Below are 12023 nucleotides of genomic sequence, written 5' to 3' on the forward strand. Positions count from 1 at the left end.
ATCTGTAAATTGTCTTCTATCTCTTTCCCTTTCCCATCGACCAAGTCGCGAAAATCTGCAAAAATCACTGCAGTGTGAATTGTTAATTGTATTCCCTCAGTTCGATTTTTACGTGCTCTGAATAAAAATGCTGCGAAATTTGATTTTGGAACTACCTGTATTCTGCAGAAGTGCCAACAATGTGCAGTGCATTTAATTTGATGTGTTTTAAAGTGCAGTTACTCATCTAATTCTCTTAATTTTTCAGACGACTGTAAAAACTTCGAGACATTATGCAACAGAAGCGACATTCAAGATTAAAGTAAGTCTTTCAAATGGCTAGATCATCTGATCTTGACACTCAAAGGATTGTAAATGTTTTTCATTGAGACGTCCCTTGAACTCAAACGTGCTCGGAATAAATTTTCTCAGAGATTGATTTCTTGCGATGAATTTTTTGAAAATCATAAAAAGACAATTTTTCAGAAGCAATTGGCTTTAGATGACTGGCATTATGTTTAAGAATGTATCAGGGAAAACGGATTTATTTACTAATGCTTTATTTACGAATTTTTTGTTTCACTTTTGTTTCATTTTCATATAACGACATTGACATATAGAGCAGTTATTAATTTTATTTAATCAGTACTTAAAATAGTTTTGGCTATATAAAAATTACAAGGGGTTGAAATGTGAGAAAGAAAACATTCAAATAGTTTCCTAAATATTTGCAATACAGTAGACTCTCGCTTATCGCGGGACCGAAATGTCACACGGATTAAGGAGTTTGATACACATCAAAACGTTTGAAATAAGAGAGTTTATAAGAGTATTCTCTCTGAATAAATATGCAGATTTTCTAAAAAAAAAAATCACATTCAGTAAAACAAAGAATTACAGTAGATTGAAGCACATTTGCTTAACCGGCTTTACCTAAAACCTCAAAAACGTTAACGATACTTTAACAAAATTCTTAAAACTAAACTGTTGCCCGGATTATATGTCATCCGGACAAAGTTTTTAAAAAGCTCTATATTTATAACATGTTTTACTGCTCGAACTCAAATTGAGAGCAGTTATATAATCGTCTTTTTTCAATTTTTCACCGTCCTATAGCTTATACGCCAAACGATATCGACGTCCAGTCTTCGATGACCCAAAACCATGTTTTTTTGTTTATTTCTAAAAACTGGCTCAAGCTTTTTCAATGATTTTCGGATATATTTTAGAGGTAGTCCAGGTGAAAATTTCGTTCAAACATATCTATGACCGGATAATTCAACGGTTAAGTACCGATTTTTGAATTTTTTTTTGGAAATTTTTTCTTGATCTTAAGTTTGTTCCTAAACCAGACGTCAAACGGTAAAAGATATCGACTTAAGGTGTTCGATAACCCCCCATAAGTGAACATGATCACTGGTAAAAATAAAAGGATCAAATTGATCCAAATTTGATCCTTTTGTAAAGGATGGATCAAATTGACACGTTCGATTATGATAAATGTGCATTCAAGGTTTGAAATTTGATCCATCCTTTGCAAAAAGATCGAATTTGGATCAATTTGATCCTTTTATTTTTACCAGTGATAACGGACGGTCTTTTTATCCTTCTTCCCCTATCCCCCTCTCCATCTCCTAAAAACCATGTTTTTCGGTTTTTCTCAAAATTGACCCAAGCTTTTTCAATAATTTACGGATATGTTCTGGAGTGACTCCAGGTGAACATTTCATCCAAACGTACATATCAACGGAAAATTCGCCATTTTGAATTTATAAAGCTTAAAGGTCAATCACTTTGGGGGGCTCATTTTTTAGCCGATTTGGTTGAAATTGGATTTTTTGGACAGGTATTGAAATTTCGAACTCGGCTACATCGGTCTTCATCGGTAATAAATCGGTTGATTATCGATTTTCTTGATTTTTTAAATGCTTTTGTGATTTATGAATCAATTTGATCTCTTGTAAACCAGTAAGTACCAAAAGATCATGAGAAAAACTAATTCACGGAGAGCTCTATCTCGTGAGTTCGAGCATTCCGCAAAGCTAGGACGCTTTACCATATCTTTTTGACTTAAAATTATCCAAAAAAGACCGAGAGTACAATTGAACTACAAAATTGACTCATGGTACGATTTATTTATTTTTGTATCCTTTAAATGTATTTTCAATTAATAATTATCTATAAACCAATTTATAAAATATAGAGCGTACGGTCTATTCGACACATGTCAACCCAAGTCGACGGCTGCAACCTACCAATCCTAATCGTTTAATCCTTTGAATTGACATGCCCTGTATCAAAAGAAGCCCTGTGACGCCATGTGTCAAGATAATTTTGACCGACAAAAAATGATCAATTTTGGTGATACAATTTTTATATGAAACAAAATGAATTAAATTATTTTAAAATACAATAGGTAAAGTTCTAAATTGAGTAGGATTTTGAAAGAATTGTGAAACTAAATAAAATTATTATAAGGACCAACTTACTTTAGAAGTATGCGAAAAATTGTATATCAATGTAGCCAAACAGCTTAAAGTAGCCCGACTTCCCCCTAATGCTCAAAATTGAATTTTTTGCTGAGCAAATTTCATTTGTTAAGGACCTGTTATGAATTTTAACTGACAAAAAAGAGGATCCAAAACTTCCCACAGTCAGGATTTTTAGGAATACGCTAAAGAGAATTTGACCCCTATGAACTTACTATTCCAGCGAGTACTATACCTTTTGGTCAATTGAATGCCTCATAAAGCTTATAAAATCTTTTTTTTTTTAAAGGAAATTACAAGAATTTGCTATTTTTTGTTTTTACATTACAGTACGTGTAAACAATTCATTATTCATCAGTTAACCTTTTCAGTTCAACGTGTAAACAGAAATTAATTTATACACAATTCCGCGAAACATCTTAATTATGCAGTTTATTTCGCTGTATTTTAGTGTGCTTTACACTCTAAATCAAATCTGAATTTCATAAATTTGTGTATTATGAACACTATATAAATAATTTTCCTCTGTACCAGTACGTTATAAACTATTTCCATAGTATTTCTCATTAGCGCCTTTTTAGGAAACAACCATCACTAAATTTTCCAAATAGACCAAATATTTCACCAGAATTTAATCAATGGAAAATGTTTGACAGTACACAAACCTATCTAAAGCATCCAAATTTCAACTTTTGATGTCTAAAATCTAAATCATTCAACCCCGTTGTTTGTTTTTAAGCAGTGAATGAGGAATTGTTTATTGGCAAACAAATATTTCGTGCCACATAAAATTCCAGTTCCATATGAAATATTCACCAAAATTATGTGCGTGGAAAATGGGAAAAAATCCCCTAGGGGGGGGGGGGACGATGGGGAGGAATGATGTGAGGAGGATATAAAAAATGTGATTCACTCTGTGACTTTCTTTTAGCCATATCGCCTCCATAGGTTCCAAAGTGGCCCCAAGGAAAAAGTCACTCTGACTCGTGACGATGCCATAAAAATGTACAAGGATATGCAAACAATAAGACGCATCGAGACGGCAGCCGGGAATCTCTACAAGGAGAAAATTGTCCGTGGCTTCTGCCATTTGTACTCGGGCCAGGAAGCTTGTGCCGTTGGTAAGTTCACCATTTCTGGGATGGTGGAAGAATGAAGGCGAAACATATCGCACATATTGAAAATTTATGTCTCATCGTCTTGCATTCTGCATAATGTAGCCCACTTAAAATTCCACCATCTCACATTGCACATGATGAATTTTTCTCACGACGAAACTCAGAAATAGAATTGAATTTGAAATTTTCATGAAGGCCAGGAGTTCCTGCTGAAAAATTCCAACAGGGAGCAAATGGAGGCGCCTGGTGGTGGATGTGACCAGGCACCTCCACATTGCTACGTGATGGAGATTTCTCCTTAGATTTTCTATAACCTCGTCTACCTCACTTCTTATACCAACCTCTGGGCTAACAATATCTGATGATTTGTGCAGAAAAAAGCATGATAAATGCTACAGACCCCGAGTGCTTATTAACCTGGAAGAATTTATGTATGTCATCTCTGGGGTAGGGGAGTTCTTAGAACGTGTAATTGAGAACATCCTGGGCAATAACAATCAATTTACCTATAAAAGTACACCTTATAAGACGTTCTATTTTTAGAAAATCAGAATCATAAAACGTATAATCTTGAGTGTTTTCGTTTTGTTTTTGAAGAGGTTGAAAGGGTAGAAGGATTTTCCAATCTTTGTCGAAAAATAAATTATTAATATAATGAGACTAGATCAACTTATTGTACCCGAAATTTTTAATGAAGTATATAGCCTATGAAATACCTGAGACTTTAGCATTGAAACTCATTTATCAGTAATTTTGATTAAATTGATTATAAAGATGAACTCATGCTTAAACATTTTCTTTAATATACAAAGGAAACCATTTCAATGTTTAAAAATATGAGTTTGGTATTTTAAAGCGCTATGAAAATTCGACTTCTCAGAATTGCTCAATCCTCAGCAAGGCACTGATGATGACGTACCCAGGAGTAAAGGCAGGGAGGAAAGTAGTCCTTCAGAGAGTGAAGTCCTGTATGCGATTAGTAAATTGAAGGATGGAAAAGCTGCAGGAATTGACGAAATACGTCCCGAAATGCTAAAACTCATGGGTATAGCGGGTGTCAATTGGCTCACGCGTGTCTTTAAGGTGGCTTGGAAAAGTGGGAGAGCACCAAAGGACTGGCAAGTTGGGGTCATTGTACCCATATTCAAGAAGGGAAACAAGAAAGATTGCTCCAATTATAGGGGAATTTCCCTTCTAAGTTTGCCCGGCAAAGTGTATGCCAAAATCCTTGAGAGAAGATGCCGAGAAATAGTCGAACCCAGACTGGGTGAGGAACAATGCGGTTTCAGACCTGGTAGAAGCACCACGGATCAGCTTTTTACCCTGAGGATGATTGTCGAAAAGGCTTGGGAGTATGCAATTCCACTCTATGCTTGTTTCATAGATTTGGAAAAAGCATATGACCGAGTACCGAGAGAACAACTTTGGGATGTACTGCACGAGTACGGACTGGATGAAGAATTGGTAGGAGCCATTCAGTCATTGTACAGAGACTGTAGTAGCTGTGTTCGTGTAAACGGATCCAAATCGGAAGGTTTTCAAGTGAGTGTTGGACTGCGTCAAGGGTGTGTTCTATCACCATTGTTGTTCATAATATACATGGACAAGATTATGGAACGCAGTCGGGGGCGGAATGCGATTCGTATTGGGGATTTCAGGGTGAGCCATCTCCTCTATGCAGATGATTTGGTTCTTTTTGGATCTTCCGAAGAAGAGCTTCAGCGCACACTTGACCGATTTGTAAATGTTTGTGCCGAAACAGGTATGAAGGTGAACGACAAAAAGTCGGAGGTAATGGTGATTTCCCGACAATCTGTGAAATGCACTCTACATGTTAGTGGAGACTCATTGACACAGGTGGAGAAGTTCAAGTATCTCGGGGTGTTATTCACGAGTGATGGTAGGATGGAGGCAGAACTCTCGTCGCGAATCGGTCAGGCTTCTGCAGTAATGAGGGAGCTTGGCAGAAGCGTGTTGAGGAAGGTCGAGCTTAGTCGATCGGCTAAATTATCGGTTTTCAAAGCTGTGTTCATTCCTATTCTCACCTATGGTCATGAGATTTGGGTAATGACTGAAAGGGTAAGATCGCGAGTACAAGCTGCCGAGATGAGGTACCTTCGAGCGGTAAAGGGAATCACTCGTAGAGATCGAGTGAGGAATGTGGCCGTTCGTGAGGAACTAAGAGTCGAGGAGCTGCTTCTTCGGGTTGAGAGATCACAACTTCGATGGTATGGACATGTTCAACGCATGAATGAAGAAAGATTCCCCAGAAAAGCTATGCAAGCCATTGTGAGGAGACCTCGGCCTCGAGGCAGACCTAGGACAAGGTGGCTGAATCAAATTCAGAATCTTGCCTTGGAACGCCTCGGGATCGAACCCGAACATCTTCCTGAAGTGGCGGAGGACCGACAGGCGTGGGCTGCTAGATTGGATGTCATGGGCCCGCGACCCCAATAGGGATAAGCGGTTGAAAATGAATGAATGAATGAAAATTCGACTTGTGGCCACTGAAAAAGTTTCAGAGAACAATTAACTTTGTTTGTGATTATGAGCAATTGATATGCGAAAATTTCTTCTACATTTCTTTGTATCGTCGTTTACACCAAATGTAAATAAAAACCAAATACAAATATGCGACAAAGATCGATTCAATCAACGACAATTGATGTGTTGTACTTGTACTTTACAAGAACAATTCTAAGGGTAGTCTGTTGCATAAAGTGGTAGAAATTACGGTTTCCTTTATCAAAAGTATATATCGGTGAGACCGGGGAAGTTTAGGACAGGGGTAGTGTGGGACAAGGCAGTTTTTTCATTCATTTTGAAATAAATGGGATTTAACCACTATTTAATCGTAAACAATATTAAGATGTATCTTGACTAAAACAATGGATATCTTCAATTTTAATGTTTTAATTCTATGAATACTTTCTTAAAAATTGATAAAAATTGTATTTTTTGATTTCTCAGTTTTTCTCTTTGTATTTTATATCAGCGATATATAATCAAAACTTTTTTATCTCATTAGTTAGCAGTATAATCTCAGAACATATTTTTATAAAAGCTTCAGAGATTATACGCTCTTGTCTTTTGCATAAAGGTTTTAAATAGCAAAACTACCCGCGGGGATGTTTGGGACACCTGAAAGGGGATGAATGGGACGTTGATTTTCGACAAGATTGTAGGTGGCGTGCAATTTTTTATTGTCAAAATGGAGAGTAATGCCCAGTTTCTACTGGAAATATACCTCTTGTGCAAACTTTACCAGTAGGGCAGATGTTTACAGGGACAATTAAACTATCAATGGCTTGGTAATCAATCATTTACTCTCCAGAGGATATTCGACCTTTGCTCAATCCCGGTAAAAACTATTTTCTCAAAAATATCTCGAGCAATATCCTCTACAATTACAATTCTCACAAATTTTTCAGAAAGGGCAAGACGAGAGCTTTTTCAGAGAAATAAGGAAAAAACAGGTAAAATGGAGTTGTCGAAAAATCAAACAGGAATCCATCAATGAGTTCAAAACTAAAAGTTGCAAGAAAATCTACTCGCGTGAGGAATTTGATGATCATGAATTAAAAAGGCAAAGAAAGGTAGATGAAAAATAAGAAGAAAATACTTTAAATAATTGATTGACAATAAATGACTCTACTGTACAAATTAAATTGATATTAATTTCTAAGTATGAAAAAATAAGATTAAACATTTTTATTTTTATTAGAAATATTTTTTATCTAGTACATAAAATTAATTAACGTGCTCAAATAATGTAAATTATGCGAGAAAAACGCGTCCCAAACATCCCCTTTTGCGTCCCATACTGCCCCACATCGGGGAGGTTTGGGACAAAGCGTCAAGTTAAATGTCTTATCTTCTCCAAGAAAACTCAGTTGTTTTCCAAGTTCTATCGAGTACTTTTTATAAAGTCAATACCCATAAGTATCCTATAGACCGCATAAAATTGTAATACACTATCGTGTTTTTCTGGAATACTGTCTCAAAGTCAAAACATGAAAAAGTGACCCAAACCTCCCCGGTCTCCCCTACATCAAATGTTTTAGATGCATAGGTTATGGTAGAACCATCCCGTACAAATTTCAAGGCATTCGTTAGATCTTCCATAAGGTTTGTTCTTAAGGATCTTTTCCTTTGTTCCCTTTGGCATCTGATATAGTAAAACAGTGCTGAACAATGCGATTCCCGGAAAGAAATATTGATTTGCGAAGCGCCCATTTTAGAGCAAAATATAAACAGCCACAAATAAACTAATTTCTTTATAAAATATTATTATTTTATGAAAATCGACCTACTCACCTTGTAGCGGAATGATTGCACTTCACTTTTAATTTAACTTTTGGATTTAATTTATTATTCACAAGGAAAAAAAAACAATAAATGTTTTCAATTAACCAGCTATCATTAGCGAAAATATCTCTGCAAGAAAATTTTTATTACAGAAACCAGCTGGCACTTATTTAATAAAAATAAAAATATATTAAATGGATTTTACCTAGATAACATAGTCATAACGATCGACATAGCGAAGCGCCCAGATTAGCGCACTTGACAGTAGTTTCTCTTGGATTTTTCAGCTAAATTAATTTATTTATATACCAAAATTGTGAGTGTTTTTTGAATATCATGCCATTATTCCTTATCCAAAATATACAGGTTGGCTGAAAAGTTTGCATAAAAGCGTATTTTAATAAATGGTAGAATTTTAAGTGGAAGTTTCATTTCGATCTGCCAGTTTTTGCTTATCTTGCAAACCAATTGAAGTTAACGTTAGGGGGGCATTTTTAAAAATGGAATGTTTGGAATTCCTGGAGTGATTGAGTCCTTTGATAAAAAAGGGTGTAAAGGAAATGGAAATTCATTCTAAAATGGTAAATAACCTAAAAGTATCTTCTACGTTAAAATCAATTGTTTGCAATTAATTTTTTGAGTTTAAAGTTTCAAAGTAGTCTGCAAGCCTTGAAGATAAATCATGCAGTGAAAATCCAAAATGCGCATCAACTGAGGAATCGTGAAAATAGTCCATTTTATGGTTTATCCAGATCCAAATGTGATGAAGCATAAAATTGTTCAGAGGCATTTCGAGCTAATGGCAGACACTTTGCCACACATGTTAAAAATTCAACAAAAAGCTTTTCCTGTGCAAGTTTCTGAGTCCCAATTCAATCATTTTAAGTACATCAAAACCGATTTTATGTATCGTGGATTAAATTTAGATAAATCTTGGACATTTTACCATTAACCTAAATAGATACAATAATTATTTCTGTGGTCTGAAAGTAAACAAAACTTGAAATATCGGTTTAAATGGTTATAGTCTTAAATTCCAGGTTGTTTATTAAGTTGATTATCTTGGGCAAGGTAAAACAATTAATATTAATAATTATTTTTAATTTTTTTCATCGACTGAACTTAAAACTTCATGAAAAATATAAATTTCAGAATAAAAAATATTTTCACCAAATGAATTCCTACGTCGGTTGCCATTCGCTAGATTTAACTTCCCAGGAGCTTCCAATGGTCGGGGCACGTTAAGAAATTCATCCCTTACCAACGGTTTAAATCGAATAAAGAATCAATAACAACCTTAGAACTATATTTCGCGAAACTTCCGGAAAAACATTTTCGTAATAGTTCAGTATTTTTCAAAGACAATTGAGTCAAGTACATTGAAGTTAAAGAAGATTGTTTAGGAGAAAAAATGTCATAGAAAAAACGAGCAGTAAGAAATAAAATTTGGTCATTAAAAAATCGAAATTGTCAGGAAAAAACAATTAAAAACTTGTCAGTGAAAAATTAAAAACCAGTAGTAAGCCTATTTCTTAATTTTTCACTGAACTATTCGAATATTTCTACTGATCGATTTGAAGATTTTACTGTTCATTTTTAACTTTTTACTGACCAAATTTTACTTTTTACTGATCAATTGACTTAATTGCTGTAATTAATCTTTAAACATGATTTATGCAAGATACCTGACTTAGAATTCTAAAATGACTAAAAATTCTAAGCCTTTGGAAATTGAATCCTTTAGTCCGAACTCCGTACAACAAGCTTTCAGTAGGGGAATTCAGTAACATTGAAAAGAACTCTATTAATTTCTCAGTAATTGATATTATTAATACGATTTAGGATTAATTTTTCTGAATTTACCATAAAATTTTCCTTTTAATTTTTCATATAATTGGTCATACTGTTACAGAATTTCGCTAGAGGACTATTAATCCAAGGTCTAAAATGTGTGATTATACTTTCCACAGGAATGAGGCAAGCAATGAGGCCTATGGATAGCATAATTTCAGCTTATCGAGTTCACGGATGGACATACTTAATGGGCGTGCCCGTACAGGGAGTTCTTTGTGAGCTGACCGGTCGTAAGACCGGTTGTGCTCGCGGAAAAGGGGGTTCAATGCACATGTACGCCAAAAACTTTTACGGTGGGAATGGAATTGTAGGGGCTCAGATCCCACTTGGAGCTGGAATAGCTCTGGCCAATCATTACAGAGGCGACGGAGGAGTTTGTCTGGCCCTGTACGGGGATGGTGCCTCAAATCAAGGCCAAGTATTCGAAGCCTACAACATGAGCTACCTGTGGAACGTCCCCTGCATCTTCGTGTGCGAAAACAATGGCTATGGAATGGGAACAAGCGCTTCAAGGTCTTCCTCTAACACTGACTATTATACCAGAGGAGATGCCCTGCCCGGAATCTGGGTCGATGGGATGGATGTACTTGCTGTTAGGGAAGCTACTCGATTCGCCATTGACTATGCCACAAAAACTGGACCTCTAGTGATGGAAGTCTTTACTTACCGGTATTCAGGGCATTCAATGTCCGATCCGGGAACTAGCTACAGAACAAGAGATGAAATCCAAGAAGTTAGACAAACTAGGGATCCAATAATGCTGTTCAAAAACAAAATCACTGAAACTGGACTGGTGTCAGAGGACGAGATTAAGGTAATGGGTGCCTTCAGCAAAATTTCAATTGATTCTGCCTGTCAAACTAATTCTGTCTTTTGCAGAAATACGACACAGAAATCAAGAAGGAGGTGGATGCTGCCACAGTTCTGGCAAAATCTGACTCAGAAATTGAACTTAAGGAACTCACCACAGATATCTACTCGGCCAACATTGAACCAAAAGTCCGGGGAACACACGTGAATCAGCAATTCCCCCATGCATCCCTCAAAAAGGCCGTCAACTTGTAGACATCCACCCCATAAACTTCTCAGCATGTTAATTAAATTTTCTTGTTAACATATACAAATACACTCTCTATTATGTACATGTTCTCGAGGGGATAAGCCTAAATTAAATGAGTACTTGAGCGCTAGAAGTTATTGGGGTTTGATTTGCAGTCAGGGGAGTGTCTTGGTACTACTGGCAGGATTAAAGATTGACTCCTTGTTAGACTCGGACGACGACTGTTGCTATTTGAATCCTGAAAGAGTATTTGTCTCCGTCTAGACGTGGTACTTCTGCTACTGCAATTCCTCATGACCTACAAACACCAAAGCTTTACCACATATTAGGTTAAAGAAATTAAAAATGGTGCAAACCTGTGGACCATGCCGAGATGTGTCTAATTTATCCATATCCGAAGGTGTTATAGATGGTCTATGAGCTAAGGAAAACGAAGGACCTCTGCTTCGCGCTATCGGAGGTCCAGAAGCCCCAAAAGTGCTGTTCTTTCGTCGAAAACTTTGGTCCACTGTTCCTCGAGTTGCATACCGAGAAAATCGAGATGATACCGTTCCCTAAAAGATATAGTTCAAAACAGATTCGGGATATTTTAAGATAATCTTTTTTTCAATTACGCATAATACACGGAACGTACTTGTCTTTTGGGTCGTCGACTTAAAAGATGAGCTACGGTTGCTCGATATTTGGCAGAAAAGGCACAATACAATAAGAAGTTACAGGCAGCATTCATCGTCACAAGGAAGTTTAAAATGTTTCCGATAGCTGAAACATAAATTTTATCGATGAAATAAAATATTACAAAATTTATTAAATAATTGATTTTTAACAGTAATTAAATAATAAAAAAAAATGCCAGACAATTTTTTATTTCAAATAAAATCGAAGCAATTTAGGCAGTAGATTTTTTTACATTTTTAAAATTATCTGAAATTTAGAGATAAATTTTAAAAAGTTAAGTCTTTGAGTGATATTTTAAAGACTGTTTCCTATACGACGATAAAGATTTTTAATTTTAATGCTGATCGGAAGTGTCCCTAAAAACCTGTAGATAGCTAAAAATTTTAAGTAAGATTGCAATAATTTTATGATATTTTATCTTTAACTCTGAATAGAAATATAATTAATCTTGACAATAAATATTTAAATAACTTTTTTATGTTTTATTTAACTCATAAATGTGAGGATTGTTGAATTGTTGACATTGCATAAGTCAGT

At 35.6% G+C, this 12023-nt stretch overlaps 2 protein-coding genes across 3 annotated transcripts in view; one reads left to right on the forward strand and one right to left on the reverse strand.

Moving 5' to 3' along the window:
* Positions 1-10941, forward strand: LOC129809755 (pyruvate dehydrogenase E1 component subunit alpha type II, mitochondrial-like). 2 transcript variants are annotated; one of them, XM_055859808.1, is made up of 5 exons: positions 1-181; positions 248-301; positions 3400-3589; positions 9865-10562; positions 10628-10941. In XM_055859808.1, exons 1-5 carry the CDS (start codon positions 128-130, stop codon positions 10811-10813), a joined length of 1182 nt encoding a protein of 393 aa, XP_055715783.1. In that variant the 5' UTR covers positions 1-127; the 3' UTR covers positions 10814-10941. The 2 variants fall into 2 exon arrangements, with proteins under 2 accessions (XP_055715783.1, XP_055715784.1); XM_055859809.1 differs by having other exon boundaries at positions 85-186.
* The window catches only part of LOC129809753 (uncharacterized), a 25488-nt gene continuing 24306 nt past the window's right edge, over positions 10842-12023 (reverse strand). The window contains exons 8-10 of the mRNA XM_055859807.1: positions 11443-11570; positions 11165-11362; positions 10842-11106 (exon numbers count right to left, since the gene is read on the reverse strand). Of these exons, the coding sequence (XP_055715782.1) occupies positions 10936-11106; positions 11165-11362; positions 11443-11570 (497 nt within the window). The 3' untranslated portion in view covers positions 10842-10935. The remainder of the gene's footprint in view (positions 11107-11164; positions 11363-11442; positions 11571-12023) is intronic.

Source organism: Phlebotomus papatasi, chromosome 1, assembly GCF_024763615.1.
Source record: "Phlebotomus papatasi isolate M1 chromosome 1, Ppap_2.1, whole genome shotgun sequence".
Lineage (NCBI taxonomy): Eukaryota > Metazoa > Arthropoda > Insecta > Diptera > Psychodidae > Phlebotomus > Phlebotomus papatasi.

Bases quoted from the DNA above. Each gene is read 5' to 3' on its own strand.
- LOC129809755 (XM_055859808.1), top strand. From the start codon at position 128: ATGCTGCGAAATTTGATTTTGGAACTACCTGTATTCTGCAGAAGTGCC. The intron at 182-247 runs GTGCAGTGCATT...TTAATTTTTCAG, and splicing joins TCTGCAGAAGTGCCAACAAT to ACGACTGTAAAAACTTCGAG. The intron at 10,563-10,627 runs GTAATGGGTGCC...TGTCTTTTGCAG, and splicing joins TGTCAGAGGACGAGATTAAG to AAATACGACACAGAAATCAA.